This window comes from Xiphophorus hellerii, chromosome 23 (assembly GCF_003331165.1).
Source record: "Xiphophorus hellerii strain 12219 chromosome 23, Xiphophorus_hellerii-4.1, whole genome shotgun sequence".
Taxonomy (NCBI): Eukaryota; Metazoa; Chordata; class Actinopteri; order Cyprinodontiformes; family Poeciliidae; genus Xiphophorus; species Xiphophorus hellerii.
The window spans coordinates 32,334,772-32,356,105 of record NC_045694.1 but is presented as its reverse complement, the minus strand read 5'-3'; the positions used below and the strand labels follow the sequence as shown (position 1 = coordinate 32,356,105).

At 39.3% G+C, this 21,334-nt stretch overlaps 1 protein-coding gene across 1 annotated transcript; it reads left to right on the top strand.

Moving 5' to 3' along the window:
* The first annotated feature begins 473 nt into the window (after window positions 1-473).
* Window positions 474-17,516, top strand: atoh8 (atonal bHLH transcription factor 8). The gene is made up of 8 exons (XM_032555719.1): window positions 474-563; window positions 1,284-1,396; window positions 1,793-1,910; window positions 3,258-3,386; window positions 4,798-4,983; window positions 5,785-5,940; window positions 8,791-8,982; window positions 14,587-17,516. Exons 1-8 carry the CDS (start codon window positions 474-476, stop codon window positions 14,590-14,592), a joined length of 990 nt encoding a protein of 329 aa, XP_032411610.1. The 3' UTR covers window positions 14,593-17,516.
* The last annotated feature ends 3,818 nt before the right edge of the window (window positions 17,517-21,334 follow it).

The following is a 21,334-nucleotide window of genomic DNA, read 5'->3' as shown; positions in this document are numbered from 1 at the left end:
AAATTTTTTTTTTTAAAATGTAGCTAATGTTTTACAACGACATGATCAAAGTTTATTGTCTTTACAATAAAATGTCAAAAAAACAAAAGGAAATTAATTTATTTTCTTCATATCTTGAAACATTAAATGTACTGTACATTAAATTGTGGAATCATGTAAGTATGTTCTTCAATAAAACACTCTAAAAGTATGTGTCTGTTCATCAATGTTAATATAAAAACTATTTATCAGAAACATTTCTATCAAATAAAAACATTGGCTCTTTATTCAGAAACCCCCCAAAACAATTAAACAATCACATCAACAGTTAGAAACGCTGTCTTTAGTGCTTTCTTTGATTACCAAATATATTAGTGTGTGTGAGAGAATGTGTCAATGACAGGTATTAACTTAAAATACTTTGTAGAATGGCACTTTGTGAAGTACGACCCATTTACTTGTATTAGCTTACTGGCAGATAAGCCACATTAAATATGGCGGGCGGTGGGACGTGCCTTGAACACCTCACCAGGGAGGCGTCCAAGAGGCAGATGCCCGAGCAACCTCAGCTGGCTCCTCTCGACGTAAAGGAGCAGCGGCTCTACTCTGAGTCCCTCCCAGATGACCAAGATTCTCACCCTATCTCTAAGGGAGACACCCAAACACCCTGGAGAGAAAACCCATTTCGGCCGCTTGTATCCGTGACCTCGTTCTTTTGGTCATGACCCAAAGCTCATTACCTGTGAGGGTTCCTACCCTCATAAATGAGGGTAGGAACATATATCGACGGGTAAATTGAGAGCTTCACTTTTTGACTCAGCTCTCTCTTCACCACGACGGACCGGTACAGCGCCCGCTTCACTGCAGATGCTGCGCCAATCCATCTGTCGATCTCCCTCTCCCTTCTTCCCTCATTCGTGAACAAGATCCCGAGATACTTCAACTCCTCCACTTGGGGCAGGACAGCCCCCCCAACCCAGAGAAGGCACTCTACCTTTTTCCGGCTCAAGACCATGGCCTCGGATTTGGAGGCACTGATCTTCAACCCGGCCGCTTCACACTTGGCTGCGAACCGCTCTAGCGGAAGCTGCAGATCACAATCTGATGAAGCCAACAGAACCACATCATCTGCAAAAAGCAGAGATGCGATCCTAAGGCCACCAAAACGGATCCCAACCACGCCTTGGCTGCGCCTAGAAATTCTGTCCATGAAAGTAATGAACAGAATCTTTGGCAGAGGGCAGCCTTAGCGGAGTCCAACCCTCACCGGAAACAAGCTACTTACTGCCGGCAATGCGGACCAGACTCTGACACCGGTCATGGAGGGACCTGACAATACCCCATACTTCCGGAGAACCCCCCACAGGGTTCCCCGAGGGACACAGTCGAAAGCCTTCGCCAAGTTCACAAAACACGTGTAGACCAGTTGGGCAAACTCCCATGCCCGTCCCTCCAGGACGCTCCTGAGGGTGTAGAGCTGGTCCAGTGTTCCACCACCAGGACGAAAACCACACCGCTCTTCCTGAATCTGCGGTTCAACTGTCTGACAGACCCTCCTCTCCAGAACCCCTGAACAGACTTTGCCAGGGAGGCTTAAGAGTGTGACCCCTCTGTAATTGGAGCACACCCTTCAGTCCCCCTTTTTGAATAGGGGGACCACCACCCGAGTCTGCCAATCCAGGGGAACTGCCCCTTATGTCCATGCAATATTGCAGAGTCGTGTCAACCAACACAACCCTACTTGTGTTGGTTGTGTTGGTTAAAGCAACATCCAGAGCTTTAAGGAACTCTGGGTGAATCTCTTGCCACCAAGGAGCTTTTTAACCACCTCGGTGACCTCGTCCCCAGAGATCAGAGAGTCTGACCCAGAGTCCCCAGGCTCAGTTTCCTCAATGGAAGGCATGATTGAGGAGATTGAGGAGGTCTTCGAAGTATTCTGCCCACGATAGGACACAAAGACGAGCGCCTGGTGGCTGGGCTTTTCCCCATGGAGAAGGGTCCCCCTTCTCATGAGCTCACCAATTTTATTTATATAGCACATTTTCAGCAACAAGGCAATACAAAGTGCTTTACAGGAATTAAAAGGAAATACAAACAAAATAACAAACCAAAAGAAAGAGCAAAAGAAGAAAAAGCTAATAATGTTGATCCAAAGTAAATAAACTAGATACTCTTATTCAGGGTTGGTAAATAAGTATAAGTAAGTATTCTTTGGTCTAATTTCTTTTCTGGTTTGGAAGAATAGGAGTCTAAAAAGTAGTTACTAAGGTAGTTTTTCTGGGTTCCAAGTTCTAATCCTTGTTCTGGGTTGCTAAATAAGTATAAATAAATAATCTCTGGATAATCTTATTCAGGGTTGGTAGATAAGTATAAGTAAGTAAGTATCCTCTGGTCTAATTCCTTTTCTGGGTTGGGAGAATAGGAGTCTAAAAAGTAATTGCTACGGTAGTTTTTCTGGATTCTAAGTTCTAGTCCCTGCTCTGGGTTGCTAAAAAAGTGTCAGTAAGTTTGTATCCCCTGGACTTCTGGGATGCTAGATAAGTATAAGTATTATCTGGACTTTCTAAGTGTACTCTAAATTTGTAAAAGTAATGAGTACTCCACAGTTTCTAAGTAATAAAAACTAAATGTTCCTGTTCTGGAAGAATTTTTTCTGGATTCTAAGTTCGTTCTAATTCCTTTCCTGGGTTACAATAATAGGAGTCTCTCTGCATCTAAATAGTGAGTACTCTACAGTTTCTAAAATATAAGTTAAGAGTGACTAATAAACTAAAGTCTCTGGATTCCAAGTTTGTTCTAATTCCTTTTCTGGGTTAAAAGTAAAAGTGAGTACTCCACAGTTTCTAACAAAATAAAATAAAAAAGAGGAAAGGACACATTAGGGCACATGGCAACATTCAGACAAAACAAAGGGCAATACACAACCAAATCATATTGATGAAAAACCTCTGAAAAGGTCTCATTGTAATGTTTAATTATGATTTCTGTGTGCACATTTCAAATGTTCTTTGTAATTGCAATGGATATACTTTAAAAAAAAAAATTATTTAACCTGGTGGAAATCGTTATACTTCAATGACCCAAATACTAATAAAAAACAGCAGACGATCAGGATGTCCACCTCTGTTCCAAGACCTCTGGCCGGACTTCATTATTTAAACTTCTGTAGGTTGCTTTCTCTTCCGTTCAACTCTCGATGTGTTTTCCCGTGTCTGGGAACGAGTCCAGCCAGTCAGACGCCAGAGGAGCTGGACTGGGAGGAGTGAGAGAGTAGGTAGCTTTCCAACATTAGCGGTGGGAGTTCTCCTCCAGGGCTGATTTGGTGGACACTATGCGCTTTCAATTCCTGGATCCACAACGAATCAAGATCCGGATGGACTGATGCTTTAAGGACATCGCTCAATCAAGTCAGTGTGGAAACCTAATTTTGGTCCGATTTTTTCATCAGAGTGCGTGGCTTGTGGTGAACTTATTTGTAGCAAGGGGAACAGAACTTCAGTAAGACATCGCTCGGAACTGTTGATACGTCTTCAAAGAAATCTAGTAGATTCGTGTGGCAGTGGTTGTTCCCTTTTAGAAAACGCTTTCATTTCTAGAATTCGCAGGTTGAAACCCAGTTTCGTTTGGCTGCTTAAAAACATTTTCTTTTTAATGAGAAGTAATGTTTCTGGACTCTCTATAAATATACTACTAACAGATGTTGGCTTATATGATTGTGTTGTAAAATCCGTGGTAGAAGCCGTTTCAGCTGTTCTGGTATGTTTTGTCCAACAGTTGCAGTACTGCATATCTTCATTCTGTGTGTGCGTTAGTGTGGGTTATTCACAGTGTTGCTATGCAGACAGACTGGAGCCACACGACAGCTTTACTTGAACCCCACTCTGAGGGATAGGCCTGGGCTGCTCACAGTGAAAGAAATCTTTGAAGCAGAGGAGAACCTCTGCATTTTCCAGTCCACGTTGTGTAGAATAGCATATGTTACACAGCTTGGTGTATTAGTGTTGATTTTTCAGGATGCTGTTATGCAGACAGAGAGGAGCCATATAAAACCTGCTGGTAACAGCCATGACAGCACATCCTGTTATGTAGCTAAACAGAATGTGTGAGACAACATTTGAATCTTCTGGTTGTAGTTTGCTTTGTGCTGTTGACTACTTAAATTAAGCATACACCAACATTACCATCCATATTTCCTCAAATAAAGAAGCACATGCTTTAATGAGAAAAATGTACTGAATGGTAACTCTTCTATGGTGAAACTTGTCTAGAAATTAAATATCCGTTATTTTAATTTAAATTTGTAACTTTATTGTTTTAATGGAATTGTGTCTGAAATTAACTTTGCTTTAACTTGTTAGATATACAAATTGTTGCAAAATGAAAAAATCTCTTTTACTGAATAATTATTTGAACAACACAAACAACAAAGAGTCAGTTGTGATCTCTGTCCCAGGTACGAACAAGAAATTCAAGAGAAAGTCCCGTGAGCCTAAAAGACTTTGTACTGGTATTGAAACTGAAAACATGAACAGATTCCCAGTGGACATGTCAGAAATAGACTTTGTAGATGACCAAATGGTTAACTTCAGCAATCTGGCTCCTCTCCAGAGACCACTGATGAGGTCACATGATATTATAGCCAATAGCAGTGACATTCTGTCAGCAAGACAAGAAGACAGTACAGCACCAGGCCAGAGCGGTGCCATAGATATGAGAGTTGGCATTAACATACCATCAGTGTCTACTAAAGTGTCCCAGTCACCTGCCTCTCCCCTGTCCTATCATGAAATATCCCACTGGCCAATTTCCATCTCTCAGCCCTTGAACAACAGACTGAAGCTTGGTCTACACTCCACCTTACCTGTGCCAGCACCAACCAGTGGCACCATTTCTCCTAGCCACCAGGCATTCTGTTGGGAGTCCTCACTGCCTGGCCAGCCTGAAACAGCACCCAGAGTCTCCCAGTGCTTCGACCATGTAAAAACTCAAGTCTCTGAACAGAAGGTAATTATACCAAATCCACAAAACACAATAGTCTGTAAGAAAGGAGATTATACTTTGTGTCATGTTTAGATTGTAATGAGGTGCTGCTTATTTTTATACAACTTAATATAATATATTAATATTCCTAAGAATATTCTGTTATCTTTAAGCAAAATTATTACTGATTCAAAGAAACATGTTGTTGTTGGGTGAAAATTATTTTATATTATTTAATGCTTTGCAAAGGCAATAATACTCCTTGAATTTTCATGTTTCATCACCTTACAACTCCTTTGTATTTTACTGAAATTTGATGTAATAAAACATATAAAAATGTAATAAAATTGTTTTAAAATAACTAATACAAAGGGCAGAACAAGGTATTCAACTCCAGTCAAGGGCGACTTTTACATATCCCTCTGCTTCAACACATCTGAGTCAAATAATGTCCTTAGCATAGACTCTGAAGAACTTGGCTGCGTACTGAGGAGGTGATTCAGCCATTTGATAAAGTGTGATACTTTGGTTTTGGTTTTTACACATAGCAAATCTAAAAGAAGTGGCAAAACATTAGTGCCTCTTATTGCTTTTATTAGTTACCAATTCAGCAACTACTCAACACCTGCCTGTAATCTGATTTCAGTATAAATCCAGCTGTTTTGTTATGGCTTCAGAAATTTTAAGATTTTCCTTCACAAATAAGTGCTACTTTGTGTTGATCATGAAATCTCGAATAAACTATATAAAAGTTGTTTTCATTTTTGATGTGCGTTTTTGAAAGTTCTGCCCTGTGGGTGATCATTTATGATCATCTGTCCTTAGGAATCTCCAAGGAAGAAGGTTGGAGTTGATGGTGATACACGGGCACGTCTCCCAGAGGTCAAAGCTATACAACAAACTAGAAGGCTACTGGCCAATGCCAGGGAGAGGACTCGTGTTCACACCATCAGTGCTGCATTTGAGGCACTAAGGAAACAGGTTTTACTCTTTTTTAAAATATTTAATTTAAAAAGATGCACAAATTATACCTATGTCTCATTTATAACTGCATGGAAGCAGGTAAAAATGTAATATTAATATAAAATAACAGAAATATATTTATCTGGTTTTAAAGTGCATTAACAAACATGGAAACACATATGGAAGTTGTATAAGATTTGATAATTATACATATTTTTGCACATGTTAATCTTTTTGTGTACATTGTCTATTTTAATAAAAACATGAAACAGTAAATGATTAGGGACTTTAACATAACGTAATCTATATATTTGTGTGTTTCTGGTACCCCCGTAAAGCTGACACCCAAACAACACCTGCAAACAACTATGATAGACGACAAAAGCACTCTTGTCCTGCTAAGGATTCATTATTGCTTCATAGAAATGATCAGATGGTAACTGGAAGACTATTGTTGTGTGCAAGTTGAGCAAAAACAAGTTAGTCCTCTACCAAAGCTATTCAGGTCCTAAATACCATCTCAATACAACAAGCAAACAAATAAACAAACAGCATCAAGCACAGATGTCCCCTATACAGTCCACATTAAAAAAAATCTTTTTTCAAAGAAGCTAGATGAATCACTTTGTTTCCTGAATCACTTGAAAACTGAATGGCTACAATAGCACTTTTCACTTGTCTGATTGTTAAATATAATAAATAACAGATTAAAAACAAGAAATATCTTTGTTTTTGATCTCATGTGTCTATTAATTTAGAAGCAAAAAGGGTTTAAAATTGAGAATGCTGCTCATTTTGTCAATATTTAGCCACTGATTAAAATGTAATTAATTGCAATTAACTCAAATAAAAAACAAAAGAGCCCCATTTCTAGATATGGCCCTTGTCAAGCAAAGAATCACATTGAGCAGCAAAATTTAATGAAGGGTTGAAGGTATTTAACAACAAATTTGCTGTTAAATACAACAATGCACACAATACATTTTGACACCCTGATAAAGATTACTACACAGAGGTAAGGTCGACTTAGATTATTTCTGTTGCTGTTGCCATTGAAGCAGTAAAAGAATTAAAACTTTGTGTACAGGCAGCAAGTCATACCAGAACCAGACTCAGGTTGGTCCTCTGCCACTGCTGGCTGAAACATGAGGGCTTAAGAAAAATATTAATTCATTTAACCCCTTAACTGGTGGTGTCCCATGCATGGGGCAAATCTAGTTTGTCTGAATTCTCTGCCTTTTTCTCCTCTTTAAACTCTGCCAGTGCCCATTATGACGCTTTTATATGGCAGCCTAGAACACCCCTTCCCCCTTTTGATAGATTCATTATTCAATCAATGATGCTATGAAATGGCTTTTCCCGAGCCAATAATATCCAGAGAGTGACTTGAGCTCATTTTGACATGCCTCTGTTCTTTCTGGAATATTTCTGACTGGTCAACTTGGAGACTAAATCTAAAGCCACAGATGTGTAGCCAACACCTGTCCTGTCATAAGGATATAAGGCATTTTAGGGTTTGTTTTGACATAAATCCATCAGCTGCATGCATAGCCACGCATAATGTGTGCACCTTTGCTGCGTCAAAGTCAGGCTCTGTGCGCCCTCAGTGTTTACAGGACTTTTTCTCACCAACAGAGAGACACGTTGTCAAAACTTGTCAAAACTGGATGTATTTCTTCAACAGAACTTCACAACTCACAGGAGTGGATGATTATGGCCATAAGAGTGCTGACAAGTTTTGGATTTGAGAATACCGGAAGCTTTTAGTCATCTGCTGCTACAGTCAGAGCGAGGTGGGTAGAGCGTACGAGCATACCGTAAGAACGCGCATCGGGGCAGGAACGGGGGGGAGGTGATAGCGTACCGTCAGAGCCAGCATAGGGGGTGTGCATGGGTGGGAGGAACGGGGAGGGGGTTAGCGTATCATTAGAGTGGGGGACGCGGGGGGCGAAATAGAAGGAGAGGGGGGGTTAGCATACCATTGGGGCGGGGGGACAGGGGGTTGTGGCATATCGCAAGAGGGGGGAGGAGGTCTGACTGTACACTAACCACCTCTCCGTCCGTCCCTCCTCTGCTCTAACGGTGGCGGCAACCTGCCATATACCTTCCCATATTCTCGAATCCAAAATTTGACAGAAATGCTATTTTATTTATATAATTATAAGTAATTTCCACTATCATTTGTGTCTACCTGAGGATTCCTCTGGTCATTATCTTTCATTAGAGCCCTCATTGATGACTGTATGTTGAAGCACTGAGGAGTTACAGTCACTTGAAGTTTGTATCAGTGACTCATAAATAAACATGTCCAAAATGACATTTCTTTTTGTGCTATTTTGGTCAGTCTTGAAATCCATGAGCAGAATACTTTGTTCTACAGATTTATTGTATTTTCCAGTCCATACATTCAACACTCAATGTGCATTTACAAGAAATAAAAATGAAAAATCTGGGTGAAGCAAAATTTTTCAATTTCTTTTGTGTTACAAACGTAATAGCTACAAACTACTTACAGTTAAAGTATTTTTGATGGCAAAAATAGAAAATTTAGCTTGTCATCTTCACAAAGAGACCAAGCTTTTGCATGTACTCCAATTGTTCAAGAACAGCAGCTGATTTTATTTGGATATACCTTTTCAGGCGTTTTTGGTGATTTTGGTACTACCAGTGAAGGGGTTAAATAAATAATACACTTGAAATGTTTTTGTGTTTTTGTCTGATTACAGATGCAGAGGCTTTATGCATCTTTAGTTTTCCTTAAAAGAACTTAAAAATATATATTTTTTATTATAGGGATTTGAGGTATGTTTATGGTCTTCTGCTTACAGAACCTACTTAACATTAACCTTTGTCTCTGGTTTTCTCTAGGTGCCATGCTACTCCTATGGTCAGAAACTTTCCAAGCTTGCTATTTTACGTATTGCTTGCAACTATATTCTGTCTTTGGCTCACTTAGCTGAGCTTGACTACAGTCCAGATCACAGCAGTGTGAGCTTCTCTCAGTGTGTGGAACAGTGTACCAGGACCCTACAGGCTGAAGGGAGGAGCAAAAAAAGGAAGGTGAGGCAGCTCTTATTTCCAGCAAACCATCCATCATTAAAAAGGATCATATAATGAAACTTTTTTTTTTTCATCTCTGAATTACCAGGTTTAACTATTGTCTTATTTTTTTCATCTCTGAATTACCAGGTTTTACTATTGTCTTATACGGGGCCAGAGTGGGACTCGTTTTTAGACTAAGAGTTTTATGTCTAAGATAAGATGACCAGATTTCCAAGACTAAATCTGGGTATTAAAAAAAATTAAAAATTAAAATGAAGAAACTGTGACAGTTACAGTTTACATATTTATTAATATTTAAACATTAAAAATCCAGTGTAAAAGCAAGAATGTGTCTCTTCACACTGTTGTTTTCTAACAGTAATAATAATAGGTGTTAGAAATAGAGAACTAAAATTGGAAATATGTGGGGAAATTGTGTACATACTTTGTAAGAGAGCATGCATACATACGAAAAACATAGTAGGTAGCCCTCTGTTAATGAACAAAAAGCCTACAATGGTAATTGAAGTAACTTGAAACTGACAAAAAATTGTCTACTGACAAATTGATGAAAGTCAGACACTGCTTTTAAATTGTGGTTCAATTAAAATGATCATGAGAACTTATTAGCATTTTTTGTCTGTGACCATAGAGCTGGTGTACCTTTTGTCTCATCTGTTCAAAGGTCATTCTCCCAGAACCTTTGTGAAAAATTCCAGCCACACTTTTTTATGACATGCTTTCCTCCTTAGAGTTCACCTTTACTTTCCGTGGAGATTGTTCTGGGCTTTTTGGTAACCATTCAGATCATAATTCTCTTGAATTTGTCATCAATTTTCTTCCTGTGGCCACAGCCAGGGAGATTGGCTACAGTCCTGTGGGTCTTAAGTTTCAGAATAATCTGTGCAACTGTAGTTGCAGATGCATCAAGCTGCTTTAACATCCTGGCCTGTCATTTTCTTATTCTGTTGTATCGCAAATCAAAACATTGTCTGAGTTTTACGGGTTAATTTTCAGTAAATTTTCATTTATCACATTTGTCAATTTCAAATTGTTTCAGTGACCACTGTGGGTTTTTCAGTCATTAACAGAAGGTACCAACAACTTTGTCCACATGTGAATGTTGTGCATGCATGGACACATGGGTGTCCTGAAATACATGAGGTGTATGTGTAAGGTTATGTAGTGGATATGTAAAGACATTGTGTGTGTTTGCAATGAGTGCACTTCGGTCAGGAAGTCCGCTAACTTGAGCTCATCTCTGGATCTGTAAGCCCTTCTCCATCTGAAGAGCCGTCAGCCACAGTGATCAGGAATCAGGCGTAGTCTGGATAGAATAAGAGCAGAAAAGATTACGTGAAAAACTGAGAAAAACCACAGGAATAGTAAAGAGAAACACTTAAAATTCGAGATATAAGGCCCAATTAAATAATATGTTATTTTATCTCTCTTCAGCTCAGTTTTCCCATTTTCCTCTGGGCTTGTTCATTCAGTTCTATCAGACTATTTTCTCATCTTCTATCAGTCTGCCACTATTCTAAAATAAAGGCATATCACAATCTCCTCCAAAAGCATTGGAATATACATATGACATACTGAAAATTTACAGTTTAATAAACAAAATTAGATTTTTCTTTTAGAACTTGATTATTTTGAGTTGAGGAACTAGATTCTTCCTAGTAAAATCTTAGTATAAATATTAACCTTTTTCATCAGCTAATGAAAATTTAGCAAAAAAAAATGTTTGGCGCTAAACAAACAGAAGAAATTATCGCTCAAACCTCATCAGTTTCAGTTCATGCTCTTCTTCATTCAGTTTCCCAGTCACTGAGTGACTCCATTTTTGTGAGAAACTTTCATATGTCCAAACTCATGTCTAGCTTTGAAAATACAACCCACTGATCACCAGTTAATTACAAAACATTTGTCTTTTCAATTAGTTTATTTTAACAACCCTGTTACTATTTGTGTGTTTGACTTCTGTCCTTTCAAAAACAAAAATAATGCTTTTCTTTCAACAATGTCTTTTAAACTTCTAAGATTGAGTGAACCAAATGAAATTTTCTTATTTAACATCATAAACAAAAAAAGTCCTTGAATAGAAAAGAAAAAGAAAAATCAGTTAAACTGAATACCATAAAATGATATTCAGTTTACCATGAAATGAAATGATACCATGAAATGATATTCAGTAAGTCAGATATACAATACAGACCAAAAGTTTGGACACACCTTTCTAATTCAATGGGTTTTCTTTATTTTCACGACTATTTATAAGGCAAGAAATCCCACTTATTAACCTGACAGGGCACACCTATGAAGTGAAAACCAAATCAGGTGACTACCTCTTGAAGCTCATCAAGAAAATGCAGAGTGTGTGCAAAGCAGTAATCACAGCAAAAGGTTGCTACTTTGAAGAAACTAGAATATAAGGGGTATTTTCAGTTGTTTTACACTTTTTTGTTTAGTTCATATTTCCACATGTGTTATTCATAGTTTTGATGCCTTCAGTGTGAATCTACAATGTCAATAGTCATGAAAATAAAGGAAACTCATTGAATTAAAAGGTGTGTCCAAACTTTTGGTCTGTACTGTAGAAAAAACTTAAGCTGAAGAGTTGCAGCAGCAGGTCCTTTTACAAAGTCTACATCTCCATCTTATTCCGTATGCGTACCTTCCAGTCCGATTTGGCGTCCATCAATATATCCAAAGGGTCCACGGAAAGGCCACCTTCCCTGCTCTCCTGGCTTGATCAATCTGCGGCCACAGATGATTTCTCTCCTCCCAGGGTAGCATTTCAGCAAACCGGATGCCCAGTTCCTTGCAATAAGTGGATTTTTTGGTCTTCTTCCAGATTTCTTCCTTCAACAATCTTCGTGTAAATAGCACGATGATGTTTCCGTGTTCTCCATCCTTCTTCCCAGTTGGTGGACAAAATACACATACTCCTCCAGCCTTGACCCAAATTCAGGAACGATGTGCTTCAGAGTCTGTATGACTAAAGCCCTGACGACTTCATCTTTCTCCTCCTTCAAGCCTTTTATGCAAAGGCTCCATCTCATTCTGTACTTTTCTTGTTCTCTTACCCTCCTTTTAAGGGCATTCTCCTCTCGTAATTTTTCACCTTGCTTTTCCAGCTCTTTAACCTTTGCCTTTGATTAACAGCTGCCAGCATTCTTTAACTTCGTTAGCATAGAACTCCACTGCCTTGGCTAGGCAGCCTTGCCTAGCCAAGGCTGCCTAGCCTTGCCTAGGCTTGGCAGCCTAGCTTGGCAGCCTAGCCAAGGCTAGGCTGCCTTGGCTAGCCTAGCCAAGGCAGTGGACTCTACAGGTGAACTACAGGTGACACACTGCTGTGTGTCACCTGTAGTTCAATATTGTCGACGTTCTCTCCTAGCATCAGAATACCTTTCATTATATCTCAGAGATATTTCCTCCGCTTCGTCCTCTTTAAGATAAGATAAGATAAGATAAGATAAGATAAGATAAGATTTATTGTCATTGTCATCAACAGATTACAAAGAGATTGAGATTTGCTCGACTCGAGTTAAGATGCAGGTTATGTGTATATACATAATATACAAAGATAAAGAAATAAATAGTACAAAATGGGAAATAAATAGACATCAGAAGATGGTTGCAGCGCCTGGAGGTGTCGCAACAGAATTTACATTTTTTAACAAAGTGGTGTCAAGAGCAGAAGTTCTTATGCCTTTGAATTTAGTGCCATGATTGCCATCGGGTAAAAACTGTTTTTTAGGCAATTTGTCCTGGTTTTTATTGCTCTGTATCTCTTGCCTGATGGCAGCAGCTGGAAGAGACCATGGCCAGGGTGTGAAGAGTCATTTAAAATGTCCAAAACTTTCTTGTGGAGCCTGGAAGTGTAAATCTGTTCCATAGTGGGGAGGGGGCAGCCTATGGTTCTCTCTGCTGCCCTAACAACCCTCTGGAGCGCCTTCTTGTCCACGGATGTGCTACTGCCGTACCAGACACACAGACCGTACGTGAGCACACTCTCTATGGAGCAGTGATAGAAGGCCTGCAGCAGGTCTGAGGGGAGACGGTTCTTCTTGAGTATTCTCAGAAAGTACAGTCTCTGCTGTGCCTTCTTCAACAGCTCCTTGGTGTTGGTGCTCCAGGTTAGCTTGTCCTCCAACTCCATGCCCAGAACCCTGAACACTGGGACCCTCTCCACACAGGTCCCACTGATGGTGAGAGGCTGGATGTCCGTTTTGTTCTTCCTGAAGTCGATCACCAGCTCCTTTGTTTTGGAGGTGTTGAGGAGCAGGTTATTGACTTTGCACCACTCTGACAGCCGCTTCACCTCATCCCTGTACTCCAGCTCCCCCTTCCCGCCTGAGATGAGACCAACAACAGTTGTGTCATCTGCAAACTTTATGATCTTGTTGCTGAGGTGGTTGGAGACACAGTCATGAGTGTAGAGGGTGTAGAGAAGTGGGCTGAGCACGCAACCCTGTGGCGATCCGGTGTTCAGGCTCAGAGCAGTGGAGGTGTGGGGGCCCAGTCTGACCCTCTGGGAGTGACCTGTTAGGAAGTCCAGGATCCAACTGCAGGTGGCTGATGGGAGCCCAAGGTTTGCTAGCTTGGACACCAGACGTTGGGGAAGTATAGTATTAAATGCTGAGCTGAAGTCCACAAAGAGCATTCTGACGTAGCTCCCCTGCTTCTCTAAGTGGGTCAGGGCAGCATGAAGTGCTGTGGATACAGCGTCCTCTGTGGACCTCTTTGCTTTGTAGGCAAATTGGAGAGGGTCCAGCTCAGCAGGCAGGCCAGCGAGGATGTGACTCCACACCAGTCTCTCGAAGCACTTCATGATGATCGGTGTGAGTGCCACTGGACGGTAGTCGTTCAGGGTGTTGATGTTGGTTCTTTTCGGCAGGGGGACAATGGTAGAGGACTTTTAACTGACCTGGGTCGCTTTTCTCCAGGTATCTTGCTTGGCTTTGAGGGTGCAGAGTCGTTTTCTTTTATTTTGAGTGGAGATGTCCATGACGTAGCCATAGTCTGACTTAGAAGTTGCTTCTTCTTTTTTCGAGTCAATTCTAGGCTTGAGTGTCTTATTAATGTTCTGGGAAGCCATTTCGGTAATTTTAGGGGAGAGTTAACTTAAAAAAAGAGTAGAATTTAGCTCTAGAAAACATGGCCGCTCAACCCGCCATCTTTAAAAACCGACCCTCTCTTTAAAATCATAAGACACCCTCTGCCATTAGCATCCACATTTCCTTCCGCAAACACTTCTTTTTTATGGCGGTGTGCAAAACACAGAGTCCGCTCTTTGTGACGTTATTGCGCCCTGTACTGCAGGATACTTTCAGGTTCACGTCGCATATATTTTGAAGTGTGAAAGACCACGTCAAAAAAATCTGATTTCACAAAAAATCTGATTTGTACAAATTTGCAATGTGAACATAGCCATAGCTGCAGTTCTGACTGAGATGATTGTATCTCCATTGTGACTGCAAAAACGTACTTTTCTGATGAAACTATGCAACTTAAGGGTTGCATAGTTGCAACTTTTTTGCCTGTTGATAACTTTTCACTGCTTCAGCTTAGTTAATGCGCAAATTTTTAATTTGTACTGTTTTGTATTTTTTATTTTAGGAGTGATGATCTTGGAGGCGAGTTGAAGAAAAACCATTGAATCTGAAGTGGAAGAAGTGGATGAATACAGAAAAGTTTGACTTATGCATTTCATAAGTTGTCTGTTTATATCCAATTGTGAAACTGAGTCTGTGTCACATAGTTCAGGATACAACGTTAACCATGGAAAGTACCAGTAGAATCATACAGGTACAGTATTGTTAATGATTATTGTAGATTTTGACTATTGTAAGATATCAATTTGTCTTTTTTTTCTCCAAATAACAAATTTAAATACATACAGCAAATAATGACCAAACCTCTGACCAGCACATTAATGTACACAATAAAAATTTATTCACCCACTTGGAGATTTCTTCATGAAATAGCTGATTTACTTCCATTTTTAGAAAGCTGATTTGAGTTTGGATATTACCAAGTTTGATAATTGTGAAACCTGCACCATCAGGTAATCAGTCAAATAAAATGTCTGGCATATTTTCAGACATGTGATCTAGTACACCAAAGCATATTAAAAGATCAGGTGCTTTTCAACTAGACCTTTTCTAACTGGTCCGCCCCAGCAAGATTAATTTTCCATTGGCAGATTCGGTGCTGTTCTGCCTGGCTGTTTTCAGATTTTTGTACCTACTACAGGGGTAGTACGAGGCGCACCGAACCAGGTACGGCACCAGAACGATTTGATTAACAGCTGCCAGCATTTGTTGATTGGCTCTTGATTTATGTCACTGAAATCTCCAAAATAATATTATAATTTAGCTGTGGAGAGCTGCTCAGAAGAGCTTAACTATGAGTTTAATCAGCAGCAGCGCCAGAAACACATGCGGTAAGTTTGGCAACGAAATGACCGTGATTTAGCAGCGCTGTAAGCAGCTGGTATCTCTGAAGAACAACCGCAGTTTTGTGCCGACAGTATGAAACATAGTCAAACATTTCTGAAAAGAAGAGTGGACTGAAATTCCTCTAAAGCCGTTTAAGAGTCACTGCCAGCAATCATAAATCCTTGATAGCAGCATAAAATGAGCCAGTTTTAAGAATGCACGATATTAGATTTTTGGTCACTATGCGATATGACGATATTCTAAAACTCATTTGGCCGATAGCCGATACCAATACCGATATTTTTTCCTATACCTACTTACTGAAACTATATGGCTTTCTCTGCTGTGGAGTTAAAATACTGCATTCTCTTTGTCAATTTAGACTGCTACCAAATGCAAATGCTAAAAAGGAGGCTGAAAATGATTTAATACTTTCCACTTGCATTATGTTTAATGTCAAATTTATTCATAACATTTGCTCTCTAAGACAATGACAACATTCAAACAGTGTAAATTTGACATTGTGGTGTGCTGTAGGCGTCATTGTCACTGGTGTGTCATATTGTTAGAAAGCCCACACTGTTTATACTTAGTCTGTGTATTATAGTATTATGTTTTGCTGTTCTATCATTGTACGTTCTAATTTTCTATGTTATTGAACTCATCATAGTTGTACAGACACCCTTTGAATGCACCACAGATGTGCGACGTTGCGCAGCAGCAACACTTTTCTGCATTTTTTCCTCGGTGCAGCGGTAGAGGAGATTTTGCCTTTATGTCTTGGTTTGTCGTTGTGTGTGAATTTCCAAAATGTGAGCTTCATTACTTTGTTGTGTTGTGGGTTTGGTACAGCCGAGCGTATTGGTTTAATTCTGAAGGGGCTGAAGTTTTTCCGTCTTAGAGCTCCGTCTAGTTCGCTATGCTGATTTGCGTTTGTAAAATTCAGCTTGATTTAAAGCGGAACTCACAATATACTCAAGGGGATCCGTCACAGGAATCAGGTAAAATATGTTACACCATTTAATTTGATAAGAAAATAAATATCCAACCACTCAATATGAAATTTGTTGATTTTTAACAACAATGATTTATTCAAAAAACCACAATAAGAAATAATAACATCTATTCTGATAAGTAGATCAGTAACCAAAAATCCCTCAAAAATAATTATAGGTTAGATTTAAATCATTCAGTTTATGTCAGCAAAAAAAAACCTAAATAATTAAATGTCCAAAAATGTCCGTTCTTTTTTAATGAGAATAATGTCCGCAAAGGAGTTCCATATCTTCACATCCATATCTCAGGTCCCTCTTGAAAATGAGATCTAGATCTCAACGGGGTTTACCTGATTAAATAAAGGAATATATATATCCTCAAAAAACAAAACAAAGTCCTGGAAAGTATTTCCCCGTTTTAATCCAAAATGAAAAATCCAAAACGTCAAAAAAAAAAGAGAAAAAAAGAGTGGTACCACCAAAAAACCCCAAAAAGAAAAGTAAAGTCCAGAACTCACCGGGAGCGTCTTTCTTTCCCCTCGGTGTCCTCTCTCACCGGACGGCGTTTCCTGGGTGCAAGCTCCGATCCAGTTTCTAAAATGCACAATCTGCGGCGCTGGGGCGAACTTTGATTGCTGTTTTATGTCTTTTCTTTCTTTTTTTTTTTTAACTTGTTTTAAACATTCAATCAAGTCTCCCGCTGCACAGATCTGACGGTGTGCGTCGTCCTCTCCGGTTGCGCCGACGCACACGCCCCTTTTTATTTACTAATTTCAACCACACCTAAAACCAGTATGATGCTGCCCAAAAATCAGTTTTGAACAGTGGAAACTTGTAACAATCACGTAACATCACCTGTTCTACAAAACAGTTTGATACATTTACTCTTTAATGTATTTATTCAGAAAAAAACAAACATAGTGGTTATGTTATTGGTTTAGTTGATTTGTTGTTAGGCTTTTGGGACAGTTTGACTGAAACAATATTTTGCGTGTAACTTTTGTGTTATGTTTTGTTCATACTACTATATTGATTATTATTTGTCTATTGTTATTTCGGACCATCTACTTGACAAATTCCTACATAATAAATGCATCTGAAATAAACCATTCAAGTTGGAATCCGCTGTTCTTTAACTTAACCTTGTAACCTTGTCCCCATGTGTTGCTGCTCTAAATCAGAAAGTTACATATAAAAACAAGGCCTTTTATATCGAATGGCTGATATGCAATATAAAATTTTACAGCTAATGTCGGCCAATACCAAAACCATGACAATAATATCATGCATAGGGTGACCATATTTTCATTTGGGAAAACCAGGACACCTTGGAAGGGGGGGGGGGGGGGGGATCTCTGTTCCCTTGCATAGAAATGTCTGTGGCATGCACTCACTTAACATAGGCCTACGTAATCCTACAATAACATGATGTTTACAGTTGGTTTATTAAAAATGCTTTTCAGTAAAAGTCAACAGTAACAATAACTCCAATAACAAATGATAATTTTATTCAAAATGTATATTTATTAAAAAATGCTTAACAATTCCTGTAATGAATGAATAGCACAATGAAAGAAATAATGTCTCAGCTAAACATTCCTCACTTAACAATAAAAGTTAACAATAACTCTCAACTCCCAATAACACAGCCTCAGTAATGAACGAAATAATGTCTGTTCTGTAGGCTATTGGAAAAAATAAATTAACAAATGAGGTAATTAACAAAAAATACCTCTTGTGTAGCAAAAATAACTCAAAATGTACCAAAAACGAACAAACATATCAATAGACTATCTTTACTTTCCTGCTTAATCCTCGTCTTCCTCTTCATCCGGTTTTTCTTCCTTGTCCTTGTTTGCCCATTTATATTTTGCTGTAGAGCTGATCTTTCTCAGCAGTTTCTTGTGGCTCAACACATACATATGAAAGTCCTTGCAAGACATATTTTTGAAACCCACACCAATTGAAATTGTATTGCACAAATAGGATCCCTTTCAATGATTCAACTGAGAGCTGGTTCCTCTCCTTTGTCCACTGGATCTGCATCAGTGAAAAAACTCTCTCTACATTTGCATTGTGAGGAGGAAGTGCAAAGACAAACTGTGCAATCTTCAGCAGTTCTGAGTAGCATGCAATACTTTTGGCCTTCTCAAAGTATTTGGTCCACTTCTGGTGCACCTGCAGGCCCATGAACTCATCATCACTGCAGCTTTCTATGAATTTCTTCAGATTGGCAACTTGGTCAAAGCATTTAACATCATCAATTGGCACCCCCTTCTCTCCAAGGTACTTGATGCAGGCCTCCACATCATTCCACTTTGGTGGCTCACTCATGTCCATCCACATGAATGGTGAGAACTCTTCCATAGGTGTCATCCACTTCTCCAGATACTCCAAACATGAACTGTACATGCCGAGCACATCAGCCATGAACTTGTCATAGCCCTCTTCAAGTCCTTCTCTGCGATTTTCGGCCAGCAGTCCCTTAACTTTGAGGGACATGAAATTGTTGTTATTCCGTTCAATAAGAATGTTGTGGATGCTGCTCAATATTTTCTTAACCTGGAGTTGTTCTCCCTTTCCATTTCTTGTGCCACAAGTATATCTCACTAAATGGGTTTTCAAAAAATGCCCTGATCATCATGGGTGGCTTTTCCTGAGACAAAAAGAATGCTTTTAAAGCAAGGAACATTTGTAGCATCCTCTCTATGCCTGGGAACAGAGAGAGCCACCTTGTCTTGCTGTGTGACAGCATCCTCTTGTATTCAATATCAACAAAATCGCAGTACTCTTTGAGGGACTCTGTACGAACAGTGTAAATGTGGAAGTACTGGTAGATTTTAAAAATTATATTCTCAATGTCCACATCAAGTCTGTCTGCCCCGTGATGGACACAGTTGTTAAGTATGTGTGCTGGGCAACCCACGCCAATCAATGTTTTGTTTTGTAGCATTCTCTTCAAATTTGCAAATACATTATTCCCCCCTTCATCGCGCTGGGTTCCACCAAAATTAGTGTTGCAATTGTCCCCGGTAAATGTGACGCATTTGGAAGCCAAATTGTTTTTTGCCAATGTTTCCATTAGGTAATTGGCGATGGTGGTTGCAGTCTCATTTGGTGTATCTTGCACTTGAATCAACTTGCTCTGCACACCACCCTCCTTCCAATCAAAGTACTGAATAATTATGGGGAAGATTTTCACCGCACTGTGATTACTCCCATCAGTACTTGCACCACAAAATGGGATGTCTTTGAGCGCTTCGTGCGCCACTTCAACAGAATGAGGTGCCAGAACACCATCAACAATAGCCTCGGTCTTAGTTCAGGCACAACTAAACTTTTTGGCAGTGTCTGAATCGGGGAGGGTCTTTTTCAACAATGAACTCGTGCAGTCCATAGATCGATAACTGTTGTGATGTTTCACTGTGTGGAATGACCATGCAGCCTCCGCTGCATTCACTGCATCCTCGTTCCCTGGTTTGACAAAGTACTGTGTGATCGAGCTAGCACTACTCTCACCTCGGACAGCTGTTTTGTGTTTCTCGGTGTCCAGGTGGCTTTTCAGATCCCTTGCACCTCCATTGGACACCGAGACATATGTGCCTGCTTTGCACACTGTGCACAAGGCCTCCCATTTGTCTCGACCCGGTCTGAAAGCGGGGAAACTCTTTTGTAAATCGTCGGTAAACATACATTTGCGCTTTGGCATGTTGTTGGCGTACCGACAGCCACGCTATCTATCTTCTGATTAAGAACAGGGCTGCCCGCACTGACGCGGCTCAGGGATTACGTCACACGCAGCGCCGTGCGCAGTGCCCTAGTGCCTGTAAATTTAATGGTCCAATGAAGGTAATTTAAAAAACAGGACATTTCCTCACTTTCTAAAAAAAAACTCGGGACGTCCGGGACAGGACGTGAAATACGGACATGTCCCGGGAAATACGGACGTTTGGTCACCCTAATCATGCATCCCTAGCCAGTTTTTAGGATTAGGGCCAAACATTTCATTTCATATGGCAAAATGTATGTTTTGTTTGTCCTTTGAAATTGTCGACACTATGGTTTTGATAGATTTTTACCCATAAAAAACTAAATTTGAAACCCATAAAAATATATAAACATATTGATCTGAAACATTTTAATGTGACAAAAAAGCAAAAAGAACTAATCTGTTATCAACGACAAATAATGGTATTATCATGGTACTGTAATAGCCATGTCGTTATTTACACGTGTTTGTGCAGTACATTGATGTACTATTCTGCTCTTCTAAATGTATAGTTCTGAAATTGTGGAAAATCTTAAGAATGCATAGTAATTAAAATAGTTGCAAATGTTTAGTACCAACAGCTACTTCATTTAGCAGTTTTTAAACACTCCATATTCTTGAGATTTAGCATAAATTATATTGATTTTAAAAAAAAAACATGTCTTTTCTTTATTTTGTGAACTGCAGTTACAATTTTCCCCTTGGGCAATCAGATTTCAGAGCTTGGGATTTCCACCAAAGCAATGAACTGTTAAATAGTATTAGGTTCTGTTTGCAAACTTTAATCTCATTTTACATGTATACAGTGACAATAAATTTGTAATAGATAGATAGGTAGAATATACCTTATTGGTCCACAAGTGGAAATTGCTTATTTGTTGACAAGTTACTCCATCCAAGGTATCAAAATATTAATTTAACAATAAGTATTTATATACAGCTCTGGAAAAAGACAAGTGCACTGAACTCCATTGAAAACCTGATGGTTGTTGTTTCTAAATGGATAAGAACTTGTTTTCTTTGGATTATTTGAGGTCTGACAGCACTGCATATTTTTTGTGATTTTGACTATTTCTCATTTTCTGCAAATAAATACTTCATTTTTGCTTGGAATTTCATCAGTAGTTCATAGAATAGAACTACTATGCAATGGTCACTTAATT

What these genes read in the sequence shown, in the direction of transcription:
- atoh8 (XM_032555719.1), top strand. Translation starts at nt 474, where the DNA reads ATGGCGGGCGGTGGGACGTGCCTTGAACACCTCACCAGGGAGGCGTCC. An exon ending in GCCAAGTTCACAAAACACGT is followed by an intron (nt 1,397 to 1,792) that starts GTAGACCAGTTG and finishes CTTGCCACCAAG; the next exon opens with GAGCTTTTTAACCACCTCGG. An exon ending in CTCAAGTCTCTGAACAGAAG is followed by an intron (nt 4,984 to 5,784) that starts GTAATTATACCA and finishes ATCTGTCCTTAG; the next exon opens with GAATCTCCAAGGAAGAAGGT.